Genomic DNA, 20,334 nt, shown 5'->3' on the forward strand with positions numbered 1-20,334 from the left:
TCGTAGCTGATGACAAGGCCAAAAGTAGCTATCCCAACCCATGATGGGCGGGTTTCCCCTCCAAACTCAAAATTCAAAATTTGGCTCTGTTCATTTGGTGATAGTTATACGGGTTCATCATTAGAATTGGTTTTTTCGGTCTCCAAGATCTCCTTGGTGATCATTGGCAGCAAATCGAGGTTCCTCCAGCATCGTAAGTCATTTTGCAACCTTCCCACCATAGCCATAGAGTCAACAACATCATCCCCCTCTCCAAAGATGTGGCAGATGGTGAAACCATCAAGGTTAGTCATAAGCATTCTAGCATCCCTCAAAATGGGGTCTACTTTCCACCCAGTCGCAAATCTACCCCTAACCGCTTCCACAATGGTCTGCGAGTCACCTTCAATTTCCAGATGTTTAATGTCGATAGTATTAGAAAATCTCAGATCCCAGAGGAGAGTTATTCCCTCGGCTTGAGTGACAATATGGTTCTTTAGGTTGCCCGCATAGGCGGCAACAGTATCCCCCTGATGGTCACGGATGACTCCACCTCCAGCTTGGCAGGCATTTTGGGTAGACCCATCAAAGTTCAATTTCTACCAATGGGCGTTTGGGGCTAACCATTTGGTCTTTTCCTGTTGATCTTTTTACTATTGTTGAAAACTTCAAACTCCAGGGGGAGCTTCCATACTTCAGCAATTTTTTTGTCCATCGGGTTTGGAAGATTGGGGGGGTTTTCCACTTTGTCACAGATATATTATCCAAAACCATTTTGAAGTAATTGTAAAAGACTTTATCCGAGGGGGATTCAACATCTCTAAAGATTCTATTATTTCTTTCTTTCCACACACCCTAGCAGATATGTGGTGGGATCTATCTACCTCCATAATTGGAGAATTGGGGGGGTGACGGGAGGGAGGAGTCCATCCAGTGACAAACTGATTAACGCTATCCTGAAAAAATCCATTGCATACCACATTTTTCAAGGGTAATGGTCCACAAGTGTCCCGCAAAGGGGTAGTGGATGAAAAAATGGTCAATAGTTTCCTCTTTGGTTTTGCATAAAATGCATCTATTGGAAAGTGGAAACCCCTCCTTTTAAGATTGTCCTGAGTCTGGATTTTGCCATGCATTAGGGACCACCAGAAGAAGTTAACTTTTGGGATCAGCTGAGAATTCCATATCTTCCACCAACACTCAATATTGCCAGTGGGTCTTAGAAGTTGTTTGTAAGCAGACTTGACCGAGAAAGCCCCCGACTAGGTCCCCTTCCAAATTGAATCTGTCCTCCTGGGGAGCTAAGGGAATTCTGCATTCCAGCATAAGGTCATGCAGCTCTAGAGCAGTGCGTAACAGGTTAGGTCGATTAGAAAAAAATTGGGCTATGTTCTTCTATCTTCCTCTTCACGACTCCATGTAATTAGCAATGTACTCCCCTCAGTGCTCCTTTAGGGGATACATTAATTGGTGGAATCGAGAATCCACCAGAGGTTTGTCATCCACCCAAGAGTCTTCCCAGGACCTAATCTTCCTTCCATTTCCAATCTGCCATTTCAATCCTTCTTTGATAATCGGTCTAATTTTCAAGATATTGTTCCATATTTTAGACCCATGAGGAAGATCACCAGCACTCAAATTACCATAGAATTGCTCCCTTTCCAAATACTTGGCCCTGATAATGTTACACCGGCCTGCCTCGCCTTTAGCTAGGGTCCATCCCACTTTTGCAATTAACACCTTGTTCAAGGCATTTATCTTTCTGATCCCAACTCCTCCCATAGATTTGGGTAAGCAAATGGTGTCCCAATTTACCAGAGAGAGGCGTTTCTTTTCCTCCATGTCCGTCCAAAGAAAGGTTCTCTAGATTCTCTCAAGCTTTTCCCCCATAACACCAAATAATTTGAACAATGAAAGAAAGTACACCGGTATGCCGTGGAGGGAAGCCGCAAGGAGTTGGAGCTTACCCGCACTACTAAGGAATTTCCCTTTCCAACCCACAAGTTTCTTTTGTATTCGTTCTAGGATAGTATTCCAGAAAGTAAGGGTAACCTCTTTAACAGTGAGGGGGAGACCCAGGTACGAACTTACATCCCAGTATAGAGAGAATTTTAAGTTGAAGGTCGCCAGAGGTGTTGAAGAAGAAGAGATTACTCTTATCATAGTTGATACATTGTCCTAAGGCATAGGCATAATCCTCTAGTAAATTCTTCCATAGTTTGGCCTCAATAACTGAGGATATACCAAACAAAAAGGTATCATCGACAAATTGTTGGATCACTGAGGGGGGAATAGTAGAAGCAACTTTGAATCCCTACAGGCTGCCATTGATCATCAGATCAACCACATTCCTACTCAAGACTTCAGCAATCGTGATGAAGAGATAAGAGGACAGAGGGTCTCCTTGTCGAATACCATTTTCAACTTTAAAGCAGCCTCTAGGGGTCCCGTTGATCAAGACCGAGAACTAGACCGTAGAAACACATTCCCGAATCATGTCAACAACCTTCTAGTTGAAGCCTAGTTTTGAGAGAGTTTTAAAAAGGAAGCACCAAATGACTTTATCATAAGCTTTTGAAATGTCGAGCTTGAAAGCCATACGTGGGATTCTGCTCTTGTCCATGGAGTGGATTATTTCATGGGTGGCAATGGCCGCATCCAGAATTTGACAACCAGGGACAAAACCTTTTTGGGAGGGACTGATAAACTTTGCCAAAAGGGGATTAATTCTATTCACCAAGACCTTAGATATTATTTTGTAGATATAATTGCAGAGGCTTATGGGCCGAAAGTCCTTCATACAGCTGGGGTTCGAAGACTTGGGGACAAGAACGATGTAGGTGTTATTCAATTTTTTCAATAATTTTCCGGTCTTGAATAAGTCCTTCACCGCTTTAGTAACATCATAACTAACAATGTCCCAATAATCTTGGAAGAACGTCGTGGGGGGGGGAGCCATCTGGGCCTGGGGTCTTAAAGGCACCCATCGCAAAGACTGCCAAGCGGACCTCCTCCAAGGAGATAGGAGCAAGGAGCTGAGAGTTATCCTCCTCCCCAATGGCATTAAGGAGCTTACTCAAAAGTCTATCATGGAGAGACACATTGTTTCTTCTAGACACAGTATACGTATAGATGAAGAAGTCAGTGGCATTTTGGCCAATTAGGGATTCTCCAATGATCTCTTGATCCGAGTCATCCTTTAAACATTTGATAAAGTTTCTCCTTTTAAAGATGCTCGCCGAGCGGTGGAAGAAGGCTGAGTTTCTGTCCCCCTCTTTCAACCACTAAATTTTGGATCTTTGTTTCCAGTAGATTTCCTCCTTAGAAAGGATTTCCTTCCAATTCTTACGACATTCTTCTTCCTCAACCAGTAGAGAGTGAGGGGGTCACCTACAGCCATATTGCTTTGGAATTGTTCCAGTCTGGAGCACAACTCCTTTTTCTTCTTGAAGATGTCACCAAAAGTTGCCTTATTCCAAACTTTGACTTCCCTGCGGATAAGTTTCAGTTTCTCAGCAATTCTAAACATTGCAGTCCCTTGGATCGAGGTAGCCCACCAACCCTTGACCAAGTCTCTGAAATCATGGTGGGAGGCCCACATAATCTCATAGCATAAAGGGGGGAGACCCATGTAGGGTCTATCCTTCCAATGGAGCAGGAGGGAGCTATGATCAGAAGTTGTCCTTGGGAGAGTCTTAAGGTAGGAGTTGTGACCAATATCCCAGTTGGTAGAGGCAAGAAATCTATCCAGTCTTACTTGAATTAGATGATTGCCTTTCCTATTATTCGACCAAGTGTAGGGGACACCCTAGAGATCAAGATCAAGGAGGCTAGTTACATTAATGAGGTTAGCGAGATCTCCCATGCTATCTATAAAATCCACTAGTCCTCTACATTTCTCAGAGGGGGTAGAGGGGGGTATTAAAGTCTCCTGCCAACATGTATTAAGACTTTTGGTCCGCCAAGATGAGTTCGTAGATTTCCTCCCACACCAGACGCCTTCCCACTTTGGAATTGGGGGTATATATATTGAACAAGTGCCAGTAGTGTTCACCATATTGAAAAGTAACCGCTAGGAAGTTCTGAGTGCTAACATAAATTTTTCCTTGGACTTTGAAGGGGTCCTAGAGGGTAGCAATTCCCCCAGAGGCCCCTAAAGCATCCACATACAAAAAGGCAGCCCCCGACCAAAGTTTACCAACAATGGTTGCAAAAGTTTGGTAGGACATTTTAACCTCCTGAAGAAGACAAATATCCAGTGACACTTTTAACAAGTGTTGCTTAATAGCTATAGGCATGTGCTCTTCACTCCCAAATAACAATTAGACCAAAATTACGCTTTTGAGGATGGAGGGGAAGGGGATGAATATTTCCTCACAAATTTAAATTGCCCCTATGTAACGTCCATATGCAATGCCCATGATTAATGTTTTACATGTTTGAATGAACGTTTGTGCTACAAGGCTTTGACTCCCTATTAAAACATCAACTTTATGCAGAAGTAGCCTTTTATTTACAAAGATTGATGCATCTATATACAATTAATAAAATCCTTTTGACATAATAAATTATTTTGAAAATTATGACCAAATCAAGGTGAAAAACATATTTATTGATTTCACATTTTCAAACTGTCTTGAGTGGATTTGGGATGTCCCAATATGCTTAAATTTTTTTTATCCATTTATGAATATTTATTATAATAGTAATGATAAACTTTTCATCCATTTGTAAGGCTTACAAATTCAGCTGATAGGTTATTTTGATGGGGGAAGTCGCCCACTGAAAATGGGAAACGTCTATCCAGCCATCAGAAAAAAGAAATCTTACCAAAGAGGGACTTAGTTTTTTTTTTTTAACTCTTCTTGACAAGATTTTCATTTCTGATGCCTGGATAGACAAAGGTCTGAAAATGTGTCTCAAGCTGCAAAAAAAACAACTTTCCATTCACCAGTAAAAACAGCTTTAAAAACAAATTTCAACTAGTGAAAATTGTGCTCTCACATTAAAAAACTTTGAATTTCAAATATGTTGTGATGTCAACCTATTAAGTTAAGCTCAGATAAATTAAAATATAATGATGGAAATTTTAAAACCGAATATTGATTTTAACCGAAAATTCCATAAGCACAGGACACTCTGGAAGTGAATATTATATTATATTAAAACTATTTATTAAATTAAATCTATTCTATTAATAGACCAGTGTTGATCTCTATTTCCACATGTAGAGCAATTCCAATCGTAGCATTCTCAAAGTAAAGTCCACCTTCCAGTTCCCTAAGTAAAAAATCGGTTAATAGTTCTTTTGTTTGTCAATTATAGTTAGCTATAGGAAAATATTTAAGATGGAATAAAACATTGGGGAAGACAAAAGTGTTCGGATTCCATTCATTATAACCTTCAGGGATACCAAGAAAAATGGGGATTTCCTTAGTGTTAATTATTAAGTAATATTTTAAAATCTTTTAGACACTTGGTAAAAGCTTAAATAATTTTTTTAATGGGAAACAGGTAAATATTACTATATGAATATCATATTATTTCAGTTTGGTAGAATATTTATCGAAATTCTTTAAGATGTTTGTATTTTGAAAAGGTAAATTTCAAGTTTTTAAAAGTTTGATAATTTGGAAAGCTTAACTTGTTGAATGAGAAGTATTGTTTATGACTAATTGATTTATTTCATGAGATAAGACAATATGTCTTAAGAGATTAATAGAGTGCAACAAAGAAAATGTTCTAGATTAATTTGTTGAAGCATTAAAACTATTGAAGGCATCATTCTTGTAGAAAATTGTGTTAGAACAAATTTTCTATACAATTGTTCTATTAAACATAAGAAAGATACAATATCAAGGATAAGAGATAAAGTTCTCAAATGTATCTTTTTCATTTAAACATATTCTCTTTGAATCATAGGAATATTTTGATGAAGAAATATTTAGATCAATTAATGCAAATACTTCTACCAAAAATCATTCCTTCGCCTAATTGGAATTAAATGTTACATTCTTGTGATTCCAAATCTAACCTTGCGACAAGGCTAAATACAAACATCAAATAAGTTTATAAATCAACTAATCATTCCATCTGAAATTATATCTAAAACCATGTAACCTTTTTTTTTGAAAATAATTATGTAGTTATCCAATGGTAATGGAATTCAGTCATTTATGGTGGAGTAAATTTAGACATGATAAGCCTGATCTCTTTTACACTTGCATAAATTCCTTTACCATCAACTGTTTATGAATTTTCATATTGTAGTCAAGGCTCATCTACAACAACACCATCTTCCAATGTTGAAATACAACACAAGGCTATCTCCAAAAGAATGGCACCAGAAACAAAGAAGGCATCTCACAAAAGAACTGTTTGGAATTTGTCATATTAACACTTCATATATGAAGGAATTGTAAAGACTTTCTACAATATCTTATCTTTTACTTCTATTACTGAGGAGGGTTAACTCTAACTCAATCTTGATAAAGTATTTAAACATCCAATTATAGACATTCTATCAAATATATAATTATATAAGTTACCATCAACATAACTATTATACTAATTTATACAATAAAATAAAATAAATTACTAATTTTACTTAATATTTTCTAAATATTTTCTTAAAAGTTTATGACATACTCCCTACATAATCAAACCTCACAAGTACAATGCTTTTATAAGCTACTTTCCAAATGTCAATAGAACGAACCATAGATAAACCTATGCATGTATTGGTCATAGTTGTTATGCTAAAGAGGAAGCATATATGCTTTCAAGATCTTATCCAAAGCAAATAATGCATATTAAGAGTACAAAGATCCCTTCCAATGTTAACAAAATACCATATGAAACTGCTAAAACCTCTCTACTAAGATCAATACTAATCTCAAAAAATTTGACACTACAAAAAATTTGACACTACATTTTTGAAGAAATAGGTTAAGAGAACCATATTTGGTTGATTTCCTCTTTGCTAAATAATACAATTCAAAACTGAGAGCAAACGTATTCTTTTCTTAAACTGATTTCACTTCTCTAGCAAACGTGTTCTTTCCTTGAACTAATTTCACTTCTCTAAATAATTCCTTTAGTTTCAATTCACTTTACTCTTTCAGAATTCCATTTAGTTTATGTGCTCTTCATTTACTCCCGGTTTCTTCACAACAACAAAAAAAACTCTGATGATTTCCAAAGCAATTCCTTTAGTATCTGGAACCTTCAGAAATGTGAAAACTCACCAAAACAGAAACTTGCCTGGATTCGTGTCCTAAACCAGGTAATGATTTTAATGACCTCTCTTTAAACTCGCACTATGATTTCTCTAAACCCAAATAAAATTGAGATCTCACAACAGTAATGCCATACATAAAGTAAAACCCCCTTTCATTTCAGAATTCTTACCCAAATCGTCCAAACACATTTGTTTAAGTAATCTGAATTTTCAGTCAGATGATCATCCGATGTAGCTCTACTCAACACCTTATTAAACGAAACGCATCAAGCATCAATCGCACCTTATTAAATGAAAAGTACATAATGTAGACACATTTATAAACTGCAAATAATGTTGTCAACTTCACATACAAACCTTAATTGACTTATTACATGAATCTATATACAGAGTGCACATGTGCACATCAATCTATTATGAAAAATTAATATCACTTTAAAAAATACCTGTATACTTCATAAAAATATGATATTAAAAAATGGAATTTTATCATAATTCATAGTCAATCCCTGCATCTCGTCTTGAAAGATTCCACACTAAACCATGTGGTAAAAAAATGGTCGGTTCTTGTTATGCAGCATAACATTGAAAGCTTCCAGTAAAAGAAAGTAACGACTAAGAAAACTGATCTTAAACGATAATGTCTAGGGGCACAGGAATTTTGAATAGTCCTCATAGATGTATAGAACTGATTCTTAGAAGCTTTAAATTTTGAATAACTTGTCTGTACTGTCATCTTTTCTTGGTTTTCGTTCTTCTCACATTCTTCAAGACTTGCTGCCACGATGTTAATCGTTCATCATTACTGATGAGATGTTTTTCCTCCTGTTTAGCTGGTTTTTGGATTTGCAGCATCTCTTGCTGCGTGTGATGAGTTATTAGTAGTTATGTTTCTCTATTCTCTCCGCGTCATACTCTGTCCTTGTATGATTTGTGTGGCGGTTATTCAAGGATGTTCCTCTTGCTGCCCCCCAGCAGCAAGTTTTGGCATCCTCCTGCACTCCTTCAGCTGATTTGTCTCTTCAGCTGGTTTTGGGTTCAGCATATATGGAGTCATAATATTTCAGTTGTTTTTTTGTTAACATCTCTTTTTGGAGCAGGAATTGTTTCTGCAGGTCTTCATCTAGTGGCAGCCAATATGGTTTTTGGCTTTAATGTGTTCCTCTGGCAATTCTACGATACAAGCTGCCGTTCGAGTTTTTTCTGCCATTTGCACACCCTCGATTCTACATATCATCATGGTTGGCTTATCATGCCTTTATGGATTTTGTAATTTTGTAATTGATACTTTTGATTATGATGTTTTTTAGTGATCTTGTAAGCGTTAATATGCTAACGCATTTTGGGTGGGGTTATGAAATGTATCTAGCTCTGACTAGCGGGGGTTATATGGTTATGTATGTTCTTTTGTGTGGGCAATGACCGAAGTTTTTCTTTCTGGTTCTTTTCTTCGGAAGCCCTTCTTGAACCAGTTGTAAAAATATATATATATTAATAAAATATATAAAGTGGCCTCGCCACCTTTTAAAAAAAAAAAAATTAAAAATTATTAGGCAAACAAAATTCCTTGTCTTTGGAAAGTCCTGTTCTATCAGGATACTGCTTTACAGTTAAGTCAAGGACACTATTTTTCAAGAGGTATCATTGAATATACAATGAATAAAGACTAAAACCTCATGCCTCCAAAAGGTTTTGACTGATATAAAACTCATTTTGGACCACTCCAGCCTCAAGACAAGGTCTGGATTGATCAAACCCCATTTTGTTTGACCCAACCACAAGAAAAGGTACAGATTGATTAAAACATCTTTCTGTCTGATTAAACCAAACGAAAATGCATGGATCAATTAAAAACCCCTTTTGGTCTGATCCAACCTCATGCAAATGCCTGAATTGATTAAAACCCCTTTCTGTCTGCTCCAACCTCAACAAATGTCTTTCAGCTGATGGCAAGATCAACAGACAGTAGACTTACCCTTGTACTTTTCAAAAAACTTTGCCGCCTCAGGACCGCCCATCAGAAACTTGTCAGCAAAACATTGTTCACTTAGTCCATACACTTTAGCTAGACTTCTGGGAAGTCTGGATGGATCTGTTTCACTTAAAAATTCAATTACCTTATGCCGTGGTTGAAGCCTATTCTCTATGCTATAACATAAAAGACGAGGATACGAAACCACAATGTTTGGCTGAAAGCCAGCAGTATTTTTCAAGAAATCCATTTTTTTCTTTATCATATCAATGCCAACAGTGAGCGTACTAGGAGACCACCTTACAATCTTCAGGATCTCATTCTCCAGAAGACCAAGAGTTGTCAAGAGTTTTAATTTATTTTCAAAATTTTCAAGCCCAGAGCTATCAACCACTGCAAGGGCGTTCGCAAATGCTTTCGATCCCTCCAAAATCCCAGGTTTCTCACATATTCAATCTCCAATTTCAGCGCCTCTTCACTGCGAAAAATTAAACCGGGCCTTACCGTGATTACATAAAAGAAGCTCATCTTGCATACTTGATTGCTTTAAAATGTCTATGTTAGGTTTCATATTGTCAGTATTACACATCAAAACCCTAGGATACCGCATGATAATTTTGTACAGATTAAGCTTTGAACCAAATATGCCTACAAGCAAAGGAACTTTAGGGTTTAGGTTTTGTTCCAAATTGCAACCGAGGAATCTGGGTTCTTGAGATATGATGTGTGCCAGGTCACTGCCAGTAAAACCTAATGCCTTCATGAACTCAATCTTGGGCTTTAACTGACTATGCACTTTGAGCTTTATAGTATTTGGTTGTAATAAAACGATTTTCCTTACCTGGTCTTCGGTGAAACCCGAGTCTCTGAAGAGCTGGACTGCCTGCTGGGCTGTGCGGATGGATATAACTTTGAACAAATCTTCGTCCCTCCTACCAATCGCTAAAACTTGGGACTCAGAAAACCCACATTCATTGAGCAAGAATTGGGTCATAGCAATTTTTCGTCTGCAATATTCTTCTGCTTCTGTTCGAGGTCTATTTGAGGATATGGCATCAGAAAATTTTGAGGCAGAGAACGAGGAACATTTTAAGAGAACATAGTACCTAAATGGTGAGAGAATGCATTTAAGGAATAGCATTGTCTGGGCAGGCATTCACCAAATCAAAGCCTGAGGTGCTCAATAAAACCCTAGGCGAATGATACAAGCTGCAGCGGCACTTGAAGATGCAACAAATTTCGTACAAGAAATGTTAGGGCAATATTAATGGGCGCAACACTTTGTGAAGAATATGGTGAGGAACCAAACTCATGATACATATACAGATTTAAGAGCAAAATATGAGATTTAATTTCATGCTAGCACTTCCATCCATGACATGTTTAAGCCTTAAGGTATGCCTGGATAGGAAATTAAAGATACAATTTAATTAAAAATTAGAAATAAAATTTAATTGAAAATCTAATATGAAAATAAAGTTAAGAATACTATTTTTCTTACTTATTAAAAACAATAGTTGCGATTGATGTAAATATTCTAATTTCATAAGTACTCTACTTTAAATCTCATTGATAGATTGATCAATATATTAGAAGTTAGGTGTGTTTATCTACATCTTGCACAATAGAGAAATCATGGTTGTGTACAACAACACATACATTAATAAAAAAAATCTTGTGAAGGTGGAAATCAAATCAAAAGACATTAATGCATTCAAATCCATTATTTTTTTGGGTGCAACCATGGTAGACTTTGAAAGGTCCTTAAACTAAAAATTGTTGCATTTGTGTGGCAATTTGATGGGCACAGTTTATTGGAGCAATTATATACAATTCAAGCATAAACATCATAATCATGACTTTCAAAATCAATATTCAATAGAAATACTTGGATGACAAAATTCAATGAATTTACTTCAAAACCTTTAGGAAGTCCAAACTTACCTCCAAATATTGTTGTGGCACTTCTTTGATACATGTGACAAAAAATACATTGCAATAAATTTATGCACTACAATAGAAATAGCATTGCAAGTAATTTCTCACTTCCTTATGCTCTCCAACGTATGAAAATGGATCATCTTAAACCATTGAATATCTACGAAACATATTTTTACCTCAACTATAAAAAAAACTACTACATATTTTTTAAGGACAATAGCACAAAGGAAATGTAATCTAACACCATACTTATATAAAATAAATTATAAATTCCTACGAACAAGTAGGTTTTCAGTAGCTCTTATAAATTTCTCTTAATAAACATATATAATTATAAAAAAATAGTAAACATGAATATAATCAAGAACAATTTTAATTCACATTACAACATTGTTAAATACCCACCACTAACCTTAAATTTGTTTATTAGATTGGAAAAAGTAGGTAATTTGATTAGATAGTAAATGAAGAAAACCTCTCATTAGGTTGACATAGAATTTTTTTATTTAAAATGAATTTTTTGTTCATATGCTCTTGGATGTCATGGACTACACATTACCATCAATTACTTGATGAAAACAAGTTTGATATAATGTTATTTGTTTTCGGATTTGATTGAGTAAGTTTTTTGAGCATCAAAATTTTGGATCACATTTCAGTGGGGTGAACTCACAATAATGGTTCCCACTTTTTTGCCACTTTTGACACTGAGATGAACATTTTTTAAATAATCTTCAACTTCCGAGAACTATAACTTTTAAACTATTAAAAATTTGAAGATGATGTAAATTAGTGATTTGTAACATTTTGTTTGTAGATTCTTTTTTTTTTTTCAAATTTTTTTGAAGTATTTTTATAAAAAAATTCCATCTCCCTCGAAAAGTAGTTTTTTACAACAAACTACATTTTTTAAGAGTGATGTGCCTCCCGAAATCCATAAATGTTTTTCTATAAATGATAAAAACTGAATTCGTTCGAATTTTGGTTTGTAACATCAATATTCAGGGCTTGCAGTTGGTTTGATAGTGATATGTTGAATATTTTTCAATTTATTAAGTTTTGAAGTCCGACTAGTCATAATTCAGACATAGGTTTAAGTTTGAACACATAACTTGTTCTATATTTATCGAAATTCAATTATTATTTTTCTGTTAGAAAGAAGACATCAATACCTGGGGCATAGATATTTTTCAGAATTTTATTGAATTAGTTTCCTATTTTTCCCAATGAGTTGAATAGAGAAGTTCATGTTTGGTGAAAAACCAATATTCCATAAAATTTAAAAAACAAGAACATAATAAGTTCACAATGTAATAAAATTATACTCGTTGGAAAGCTTGCTCCAAGTACTACCATCTAATATTTTTGGGTTATCAAGATTATTTCATTTGTGCCTTGAACCAGAGGTCCGAAGGCAAAAATTCCTCAAAACTCTGAAATTTTTTGGGGGAGACCTCTACCAAGAGGGTTCAAATGAACATGAATTTAAGCAAAGGGGGGTCCGCTCAAACCATAAGGGGTTCGAGCGGACCCCCCTTCGCTCTAACCCCCATGCTAAATTATGACGCACACATTTATGTAACGGCCAGGTTCAAACGAACCCGACCTTTTCTAACTGTTGGCGTTCATTCAATTTTTTTGTTTTGTTTTACATTTAAGTAGAGTCGTATAAATATACATAATTTTTTTTCATTTTTTAACACACAAATGATTAAAACAATTCGCATTTTTGGATGAAAGAAGACATTTGAAAATTATTTTGAGGGCAATAATTTGAAGATATTTGAAGGTTTTTTTAAAAGCATGGGGAACAAGAAAATAAGGCAAAATAAGACTTCAAGGAATTATTCTCCTGAAATGGAACAAATATATCGAGAACAAAGAAGGCAATGATATCATGATGCAAGTATGTATTTTTATTTCTATTTCTATTTAATTTTATATGTAATACGTACCAAAAATTGTGTTTATTTGTTAGTATTAATTAGTTAAATATTTTTTATCTAATATTTTTAATGAAAATTAATTTAAATAATATTAATTTTATTTAATTTAATTTATATAATAATTCTATCTTAATTAATTCTAAATGATGTTATTTTTATTAAATTAATTGGAAATAGTAGGATTAAAAATAATCTCGTTTTAACTGGAAAGCATAATTAATTTGAAATAATATGTGTATTTGCAAATTTCAAATTCCATTGACTTGCTTGTTGTGTAATTGACTTTTTCTCCTATATAATTAAGTCCATTTATAATAGATCATGGTTTTTATTTAAAATTTAGATCTTTAGGACCCCTCTCTTTCCCATTTATTATTTATAATTTATAATTTAATTTAGATAGTCCATAAATATATAATTTAATTTAGATTTTGAAACCATGTGTCTTTATAGTTTAGTAAACACTTCAATTGGTGCTCTAAAATTAACAAACTTGTCTTTTGTGTCTTCAGCAATAGGCTCTTTTTTTTTTAATCCTTAGAAAGGGGCCTGCCTCCCGAGTAGACCTTAAGGCTTGGTGAGAGGGAACGACCCAAAGTGGTAACAAGCTAAAGCCAAGCTCTTCCAAGCCACTATAAATAAATGTGTTTGTGGTGAAAGTTGCAAGCAACAGGTGTTACATGCTGCTATAACGACATTATGACTCCCCATAAACCTTATAGAGTGCAACCTCTATAGGCTGGGAGGCCTTCCATTTAATGAAGCGTAACACGTTGTTGATTATAGCCTCCCGAACAGATGCCCTTACTAGACACCTTTTGTGTTAGAAGCCAAAAACCTTCTAGTTGTTAGCGCGGGAGGTCGGACCTCTGAAGCGGCTCACATTCTTACGGTTCTTAGTAGAGATACAAAGTTCACCACAAGGAGTTTTCGTGGGGACTGGTGCTTGGCTGCCCCGGAGAAGTGAGTGTCGTGGAGGGGAGCCAATGGGGTCAAGCACCTAAGTATCCGCTCTAAATTGCGTAGCTCGGGGTAACCCCCCAAGTGAGATTCAACAACTTCTATCTCGTCTAGCCCTAGGATTTGTCCTTGCATGAACAAAACAATCAAACACTTTCAAACAAACAAACATTGTGTCTTCTTTGTTTTCAAGTGTATACAAAAATATTTCACATTATACTTGAGTCCCCTTAAAACCTATATTATGTGATACTAGGACCTATTATGTGATATTAAGACCTATTATTTGTGTTAATACCTATCTTAAATATGACATAATAGAACCTATAATAGGTCTTATTGTGACTTAATAACATGATCACGTATGCACAATTTAAACATTTCACATTATATACTTGAGTTTGGGCCTTAAGAGGTCTATATTTATGATATACTAGGGCCTATTATGTACATGTGATAAATTAATGACCTATTATTGCATAATTTAGGTCTTAATATCACATACATAATAGGTCGTAATATTTGCATAATATCTAGGTCTTAAGGGGAGTCAAGTATAATGTGAAATGTTTTTGCATATGGTCTTGTATTAAGTCATAAAATTAATAAGACCTATTATGTCATAATTTAGGTTCTAACTTATATCATATTTAAGGCATGTACTTAATTTCATGTGATAGGTCCTTTAATATCACATAATATATATGTCTTAAGGGGAGTCAAGTATATCAATGTGAAATGTTTTTGCATATGTGGTCATATTAAGTAATAATAAGGCCTATTATGTGATATTATGACTTATTACGTTGATTATAGGTCTTAAATGTGACATAAATTTAGAACCCATTGTGTCATAATAGGTTCTATTTATATGACTTGACGTATGCAAAAACATTTCACATTATACTCAAGAGTCCCCTTAAGACCTATATTATGCAGATCATATTAGGATAGGTATTACATGTGATATTAGGAGGTCTATTATGCAATAATAGGTCTTAAATACATGACATTATAGTCCGTCTGTTATGACATAATTTCTAAACGTATTACTAAATGTCTTGAAATTTTGGTTTCAAATTAAACTTGGAATTTCATTGCATTAAAAATATTCTCTGTCATCTTAAATTATGTGCAGAACGGGCTCGAGAAGAAGGGAGTTCTGAAGCAGGAGTCGAGGCAAACGAACCTGTTAAAGAACACAATATAGTTGATGAACATAGGGAGGATCATGTCCAAGTTGAACCAATGGAGGTTGAAGGAGAGGGGTCAAGCTCCTTACCTCCTACCATTAGTATGTATGAGCATATTGTGGATCTATCTAAACAGGTGAAAGAGAAATATTTCTTATAAAAATTTAGATCATTTACTTGAAATGGATGTGGATGAGTTGAAAAGTCTTAGTGAAGAACCTAGACATACTAAAAGGAGGTCAATGAATAAAAGTGCAAAGAAATAATGTCTCATTTCAACAATCTTGATACTACACTAGAGAAAGCTCAATTGTTATCAATTGTACTTACTCGTAAAGACTTAATAGATCCACTGAAATTGTTGGGTATAGATACAACAAGTCAAAAGAGGAAAACTTCTCAGTTACAAAAATCTATTGTTGATAATGTTAAGAAAGGTTTGGTGAACATTGGTAAAAAATCTAGAACAGTAGATAAGACCATTTCAAGAAGAGTGATGTTGACATCTTTAGTAAATTAAAGATTGCCTCAAAAAAGACAAATCTCTTCACTGTCATATGAGTTTGTTTTTAGTAAAAGGACAATATCAAAATATGTTAAAAGGAGAAAGAGTTTGGCTGATACTACCTCAGAAGGGAATTGGGCAATTATGTGTAGAGCTCCTCATTCTGATAGAATTGAAGACGTTGTTAGGAATTTTGTGACACATTTTTGGAATGATAATACTCATCCTTCATCAAATAGTAGAGATGTTATCAAGCAAAGGATTGGTCATGATAGTTATGATCTTCATGTAAAACATTGGATAGACACAACAAAACATGAATTGTATGTGGTGTTTACTAAAATAAACCCTCATATAAAGATTGGACAAACCATGTTTGAACGGTTAAGGCCATATTATGTGAAGGTAAACAAAGTTTTCAAAACTTCTTGTTATTGTTATCACATCAAATTTGATCTGTACTATTAGAGAAGATAGTGATGGTTATGAAAAAGATCCTCCTAAACAAACAAGTCAATTCATAGCATCCATCTTATGTGATAAATTAGATGATAATGCAACTGGTCAAATAAATTGCACAAAAGGAATTTGTGGAACATGCGGGGACTTGGCTAAATTGCCTTTGAGAGATGAAGATACTGACATGAGGAAGATGGTAAATTGCAAGAGTTACAAGTACAAAAAATTTGAAACAAAATTTGGAAAGGAATCTACAAGATTAGATTATGTAGAGGAAATACCTATTGGAACATTTATGGAAAATTTTCGTAAGTTGATAAAACCATACATATGCCATGGTTTTTTTGCCAAGTGGCAAGAAGAACAATTTAAAAGATTAAGAGACACTTTCCCACTTGGAACTATTATATTTGTAGTGGACTTCGTAGAAAATTACTCTTTTGCACATCAAAAAGAGATTCAATCAGAGTATTACTTTTCAAAGCAAATCACTATTTTGGTGCATGTGTGTTATCGAGATGCACAGATGGATTTGGATGGTGTTGATAGTACATTTGAAAATCATGTCATTAAGAAAGAGTACCACTTCTATATCAGTGATGATAAGGAGCATGACACACTTTTTGGACAACATTGCTTTAAGAAGTTTTTTGAATATTTGAAAGAGAGAGGCATAACAATAGTTAAACATTTTGTTTGGTATGATGGATGTGTGGTACAATTCAAATCTTTGAGGCCATTTTATGCACTATGTAGATATCATGGAATTGACAAAATACCACATGTTTGGAGTAATTTTGAGAGTGGTCATGGAAAGGGTGAACATGATGGTGCATGAGCTTGTATCAAACGTGCTCTAAGAAAGCATCAAATAAATTACACAGGAGATCATATAGACAATGCACATGATGTTGTTAAATGGTGTAAGAAACACTTTGAGCAACCTAATTATCCTGGTGAATCATCATCGAGAACATACAAACCCATTCCATATAGAGTGTTTTGGGAGATAACCGATATGTGTTCTCTTTTAGTGTTTTATTTAATTTTTTTTTAATTTTTAAAAAATGTTCCTAGTTCAAATGTTTCAATTTAACAACTTGATCTACATGTATGTTCGTGTACACATGTACATTTTACAAATGTGGATAGAAGATCAATGCATGGATGCAAGAGCGTGGAGAGGACAAGATCTTTGCATTGTGTCATGAGTACAGATAATCACCCATGGACATTATACACTAGGGATTATTCATGTTTTTGTTCTGATTGCATTTTGGAAAACTATGTTGATTGCAAGAACCAAGAGCTTGGATATGTTAGTGAATGGAAATTGGTGCCACTAGATGTTTCTAACACATACGAGGATTCAAATGAGGATGAGATCTTTGAAGACATTCCTTTGATTTCTGGTGATTATGATCATATTTCAGAATTGATTAAAAAAGGTATATGACGTACACATATATATTTAAAGTATATATATCCTTAAAAAATGTTGTGTATATGTAATATTTTCTTTAAATGATGTTTAGAATTTATTTAACTTGTTTCAAATTGCAAGAGATATTTTTGCAGTCATAGCAGAAGATTAAAATATAGAAGGTGTTAGTTATTATTTATTGCGTTGCATAGAAGAGAGAAAGAAGTTAACAAAATTTGAAATGAGTGATGGAATGTCATTTCCCATAGGTTTGAACTGATTCATATGTACACAAATCACTTATGTGCAAATTTTTAATTTCTCACGTTTCTTATATACATGTACATGCAGGTTCAGTTGTAGCGCAAGGGACACATTTCAAACAAGTTAAAATTGTTCAACATGGGATTCATTTCACTGAATACCAAATTGACAACAAGGTATATCAGTATAGCCACTTGGTCATTGTTGTTGGCCTAATTCTTCAAATAGTTCCACGTCGCGAGCTGTCTCAAAAGTAGAGACTAGATAGTGACAAAATATTAAGTGTTATTGAAGAACGTTCTGAACCACTTGATGTGGTATGAACTATTTAGTAATCCAAAGTACATGCGGTTCAACTCATGAATTGAATTAATACTTGATAAATTAGAACTTAACTTGTTTTGAAACTTGGATAAATATTTGATATATATATATATATATATGGCTTGTGTGGACCATATATTTTTTAGTTAAATATGAAATTTTCAATTATATCAAATTGGGATGTAAGAAGTTAAATTTTATGTGATGCTCTGCAAAATGGGGTTAATATTTAGACTAAAACCTGTGGTCATATAACACATAAGAAACACAAGAAACAAAGAAGAGTTAGTGTTAATCAACCAAAAACTAGTCTAAACAGGCATACCAAGAGAGACACTAAAAACAAAGTAAAACATTTAACTATGAATATAAATGCAAGAAGACATCTCCAAATGTCTTCTACCATGCTCGTAGATCCTCCTCCCTTGTTCCTCTCCTCTCCAAGTTCCAAATTAGTGTAGCTCTCGGCAGCTTTTTGCACTATGGATGCCTTATGGAGGTTCAAGATTGACAAATGATTGTTCTCAAAAAGATATGCAAATGTGAACAAAAACTAATATTAGATGCTATGAAATGAGGAATGATTTATTTTAGACCAAAATAACAATGTATGAGATTTATGCTAAATGCTCTTCTCTAAAATTCACTATAATGCACACAAGTTTTTAGGATTATGACTATGAATGCTAAATGCTTGAGAATGCTTGAGGATTGAGAATGCTTGAGGCTTCAGGATGCTTGAGGATTGAGGATGCTTGAGCATTTGAAAATGAGGAATGTGAGCTCTATTTATAGGTAAAATGGAGCAATGGATGGTTGAGATTGAGTAATCTCAACAAGGGTCGGGATTGAATGATATTCAATCCATGTGAGGACTTTCAACCCAATCCCAGGATGACAAGTGTCAACATGAGATGAGTTGAGAGGAGAGGGAATAAGCATTAAATGCTTGACATGACCTGAGAGTTAACTTGGGAGTTAAGGTTAAGGTTGGGTTGAGTGAATAAATTCATTATCTAAAGAATAATGCTTTTATCCAATGGATAAACTCTTGTGCAAGAGTTAGTGAGGATAACCATGGTCAAAGCAATAAATGCTTGAGAAGACACATGGGTCACATGAGGTTTGAGTTAGGGGTTAAAGTCCTTAACCATGGGTGCAAGTGGATTTAACCATAAATGGTCATGTAAGAGCCATTAGTGATTTGGAAGACTTTAGAGGTTAGCTTGTTGAACACACAAAGAATTTAATGCTTTTCAAAGACTTTGAAGTCTTTGAGAAGTGACTCCAAGTTGCTTACGAATGTGACAATATTTAGGGGATGGATTAGGCTAATTAGAAAGGGGTTTAGAAGAATCTAGAAGGGGATTAGGATTGCAAGTGGGTTTGGTGGGTGAGGGAAAATAGGATTTTTATTAAAATAAAATTCATTTATTTCAACAAATAGGTGCAAGTTGCATTTTTAGGAGAATGCAAGTAGGGGGGATTTAATGATTTAATTAAATGTTTTATTTAATTTATTTAAAAGAGGAAAGGGGATTAAATGAAATAAATAGAATTTATTTATTTAATTGATTGTGATTTTGGTTTAATGAATTAATTAAATAAATTGAATAATTTATTTAATTAATAGGAGAATGTTTGAAGATGAATTAATTAAATATTAATTTAATTAACTGATGGCTAGTGGGTTTTTAATCAAATAAATAGCAAATATTCATTTAATTAAAATGGATAGATTTATGTGACTACATTTACCCCTCTTTGAGATGGTGCAGTTTATCACATCGTTTCAAAGAAAGAAAAACAAGTGTGAAGAAATATGCCCCATAAAATGTTAATTTAATGGGTGGTATGCCCCCTCGAAAGATGGGCCGAATTTTTTTGAAAAGTCAGGCGATCTCTCGAAAAAGAATGAAAAGTGTGGGGTGATAGAAGAGAAGATTTTAGTAATACTGGTGAAAAAATAGAAGAAATCAAAGATGAAACGGAGAAACAACAAGCTAGTGAGTACCTTTAGGTCATGCAAGAGATACAGAGCATATGTAGTGTGTGGTTTGGATTGATGCTATACAATTGATAAAAAATGGTTGGACAATCTGGTGCAATTGGTCTAATTGCCTCGCTC

General features: G+C 34.5%; 1 protein-coding gene across 1 annotated transcript; it reads right to left on the minus strand.

Annotated features, from left to right (window-relative positions):
- Nucleotides 1-7,534: 7,534 nt before the first annotated feature.
- On the minus strand, nucleotides 7,535-10,563 carry LOC131045209 (transcription termination factor MTEF18, mitochondrial). Its single transcript, XM_059208664.1, has 2 exons — nucleotides 9,671-10,563; nucleotides 7,535-9,640 (listed from the first exon to the last, which is right to left on the minus strand). The coding sequence occupies exons 1-2, from the start codon at nucleotides 10,345-10,347 to the stop codon at nucleotides 9,175-9,177; spliced, it is 1,143 nt and encodes a 380-aa protein (XP_059064647.1). The 5' UTR covers nucleotides 10,348-10,563; the 3' UTR covers nucleotides 7,535-9,174.
- Between the last annotated feature and the right edge of the window lie 9,771 nt (nucleotides 10,564-20,334).

This window comes from Cryptomeria japonica, chromosome 7 (assembly GCF_030272615.1).
Source record: "Cryptomeria japonica chromosome 7, Sugi_1.0, whole genome shotgun sequence".
Classification (NCBI taxonomy): domain Eukaryota; kingdom Viridiplantae; phylum Streptophyta; class Pinopsida; order Cupressales; family Cupressaceae; genus Cryptomeria; species Cryptomeria japonica.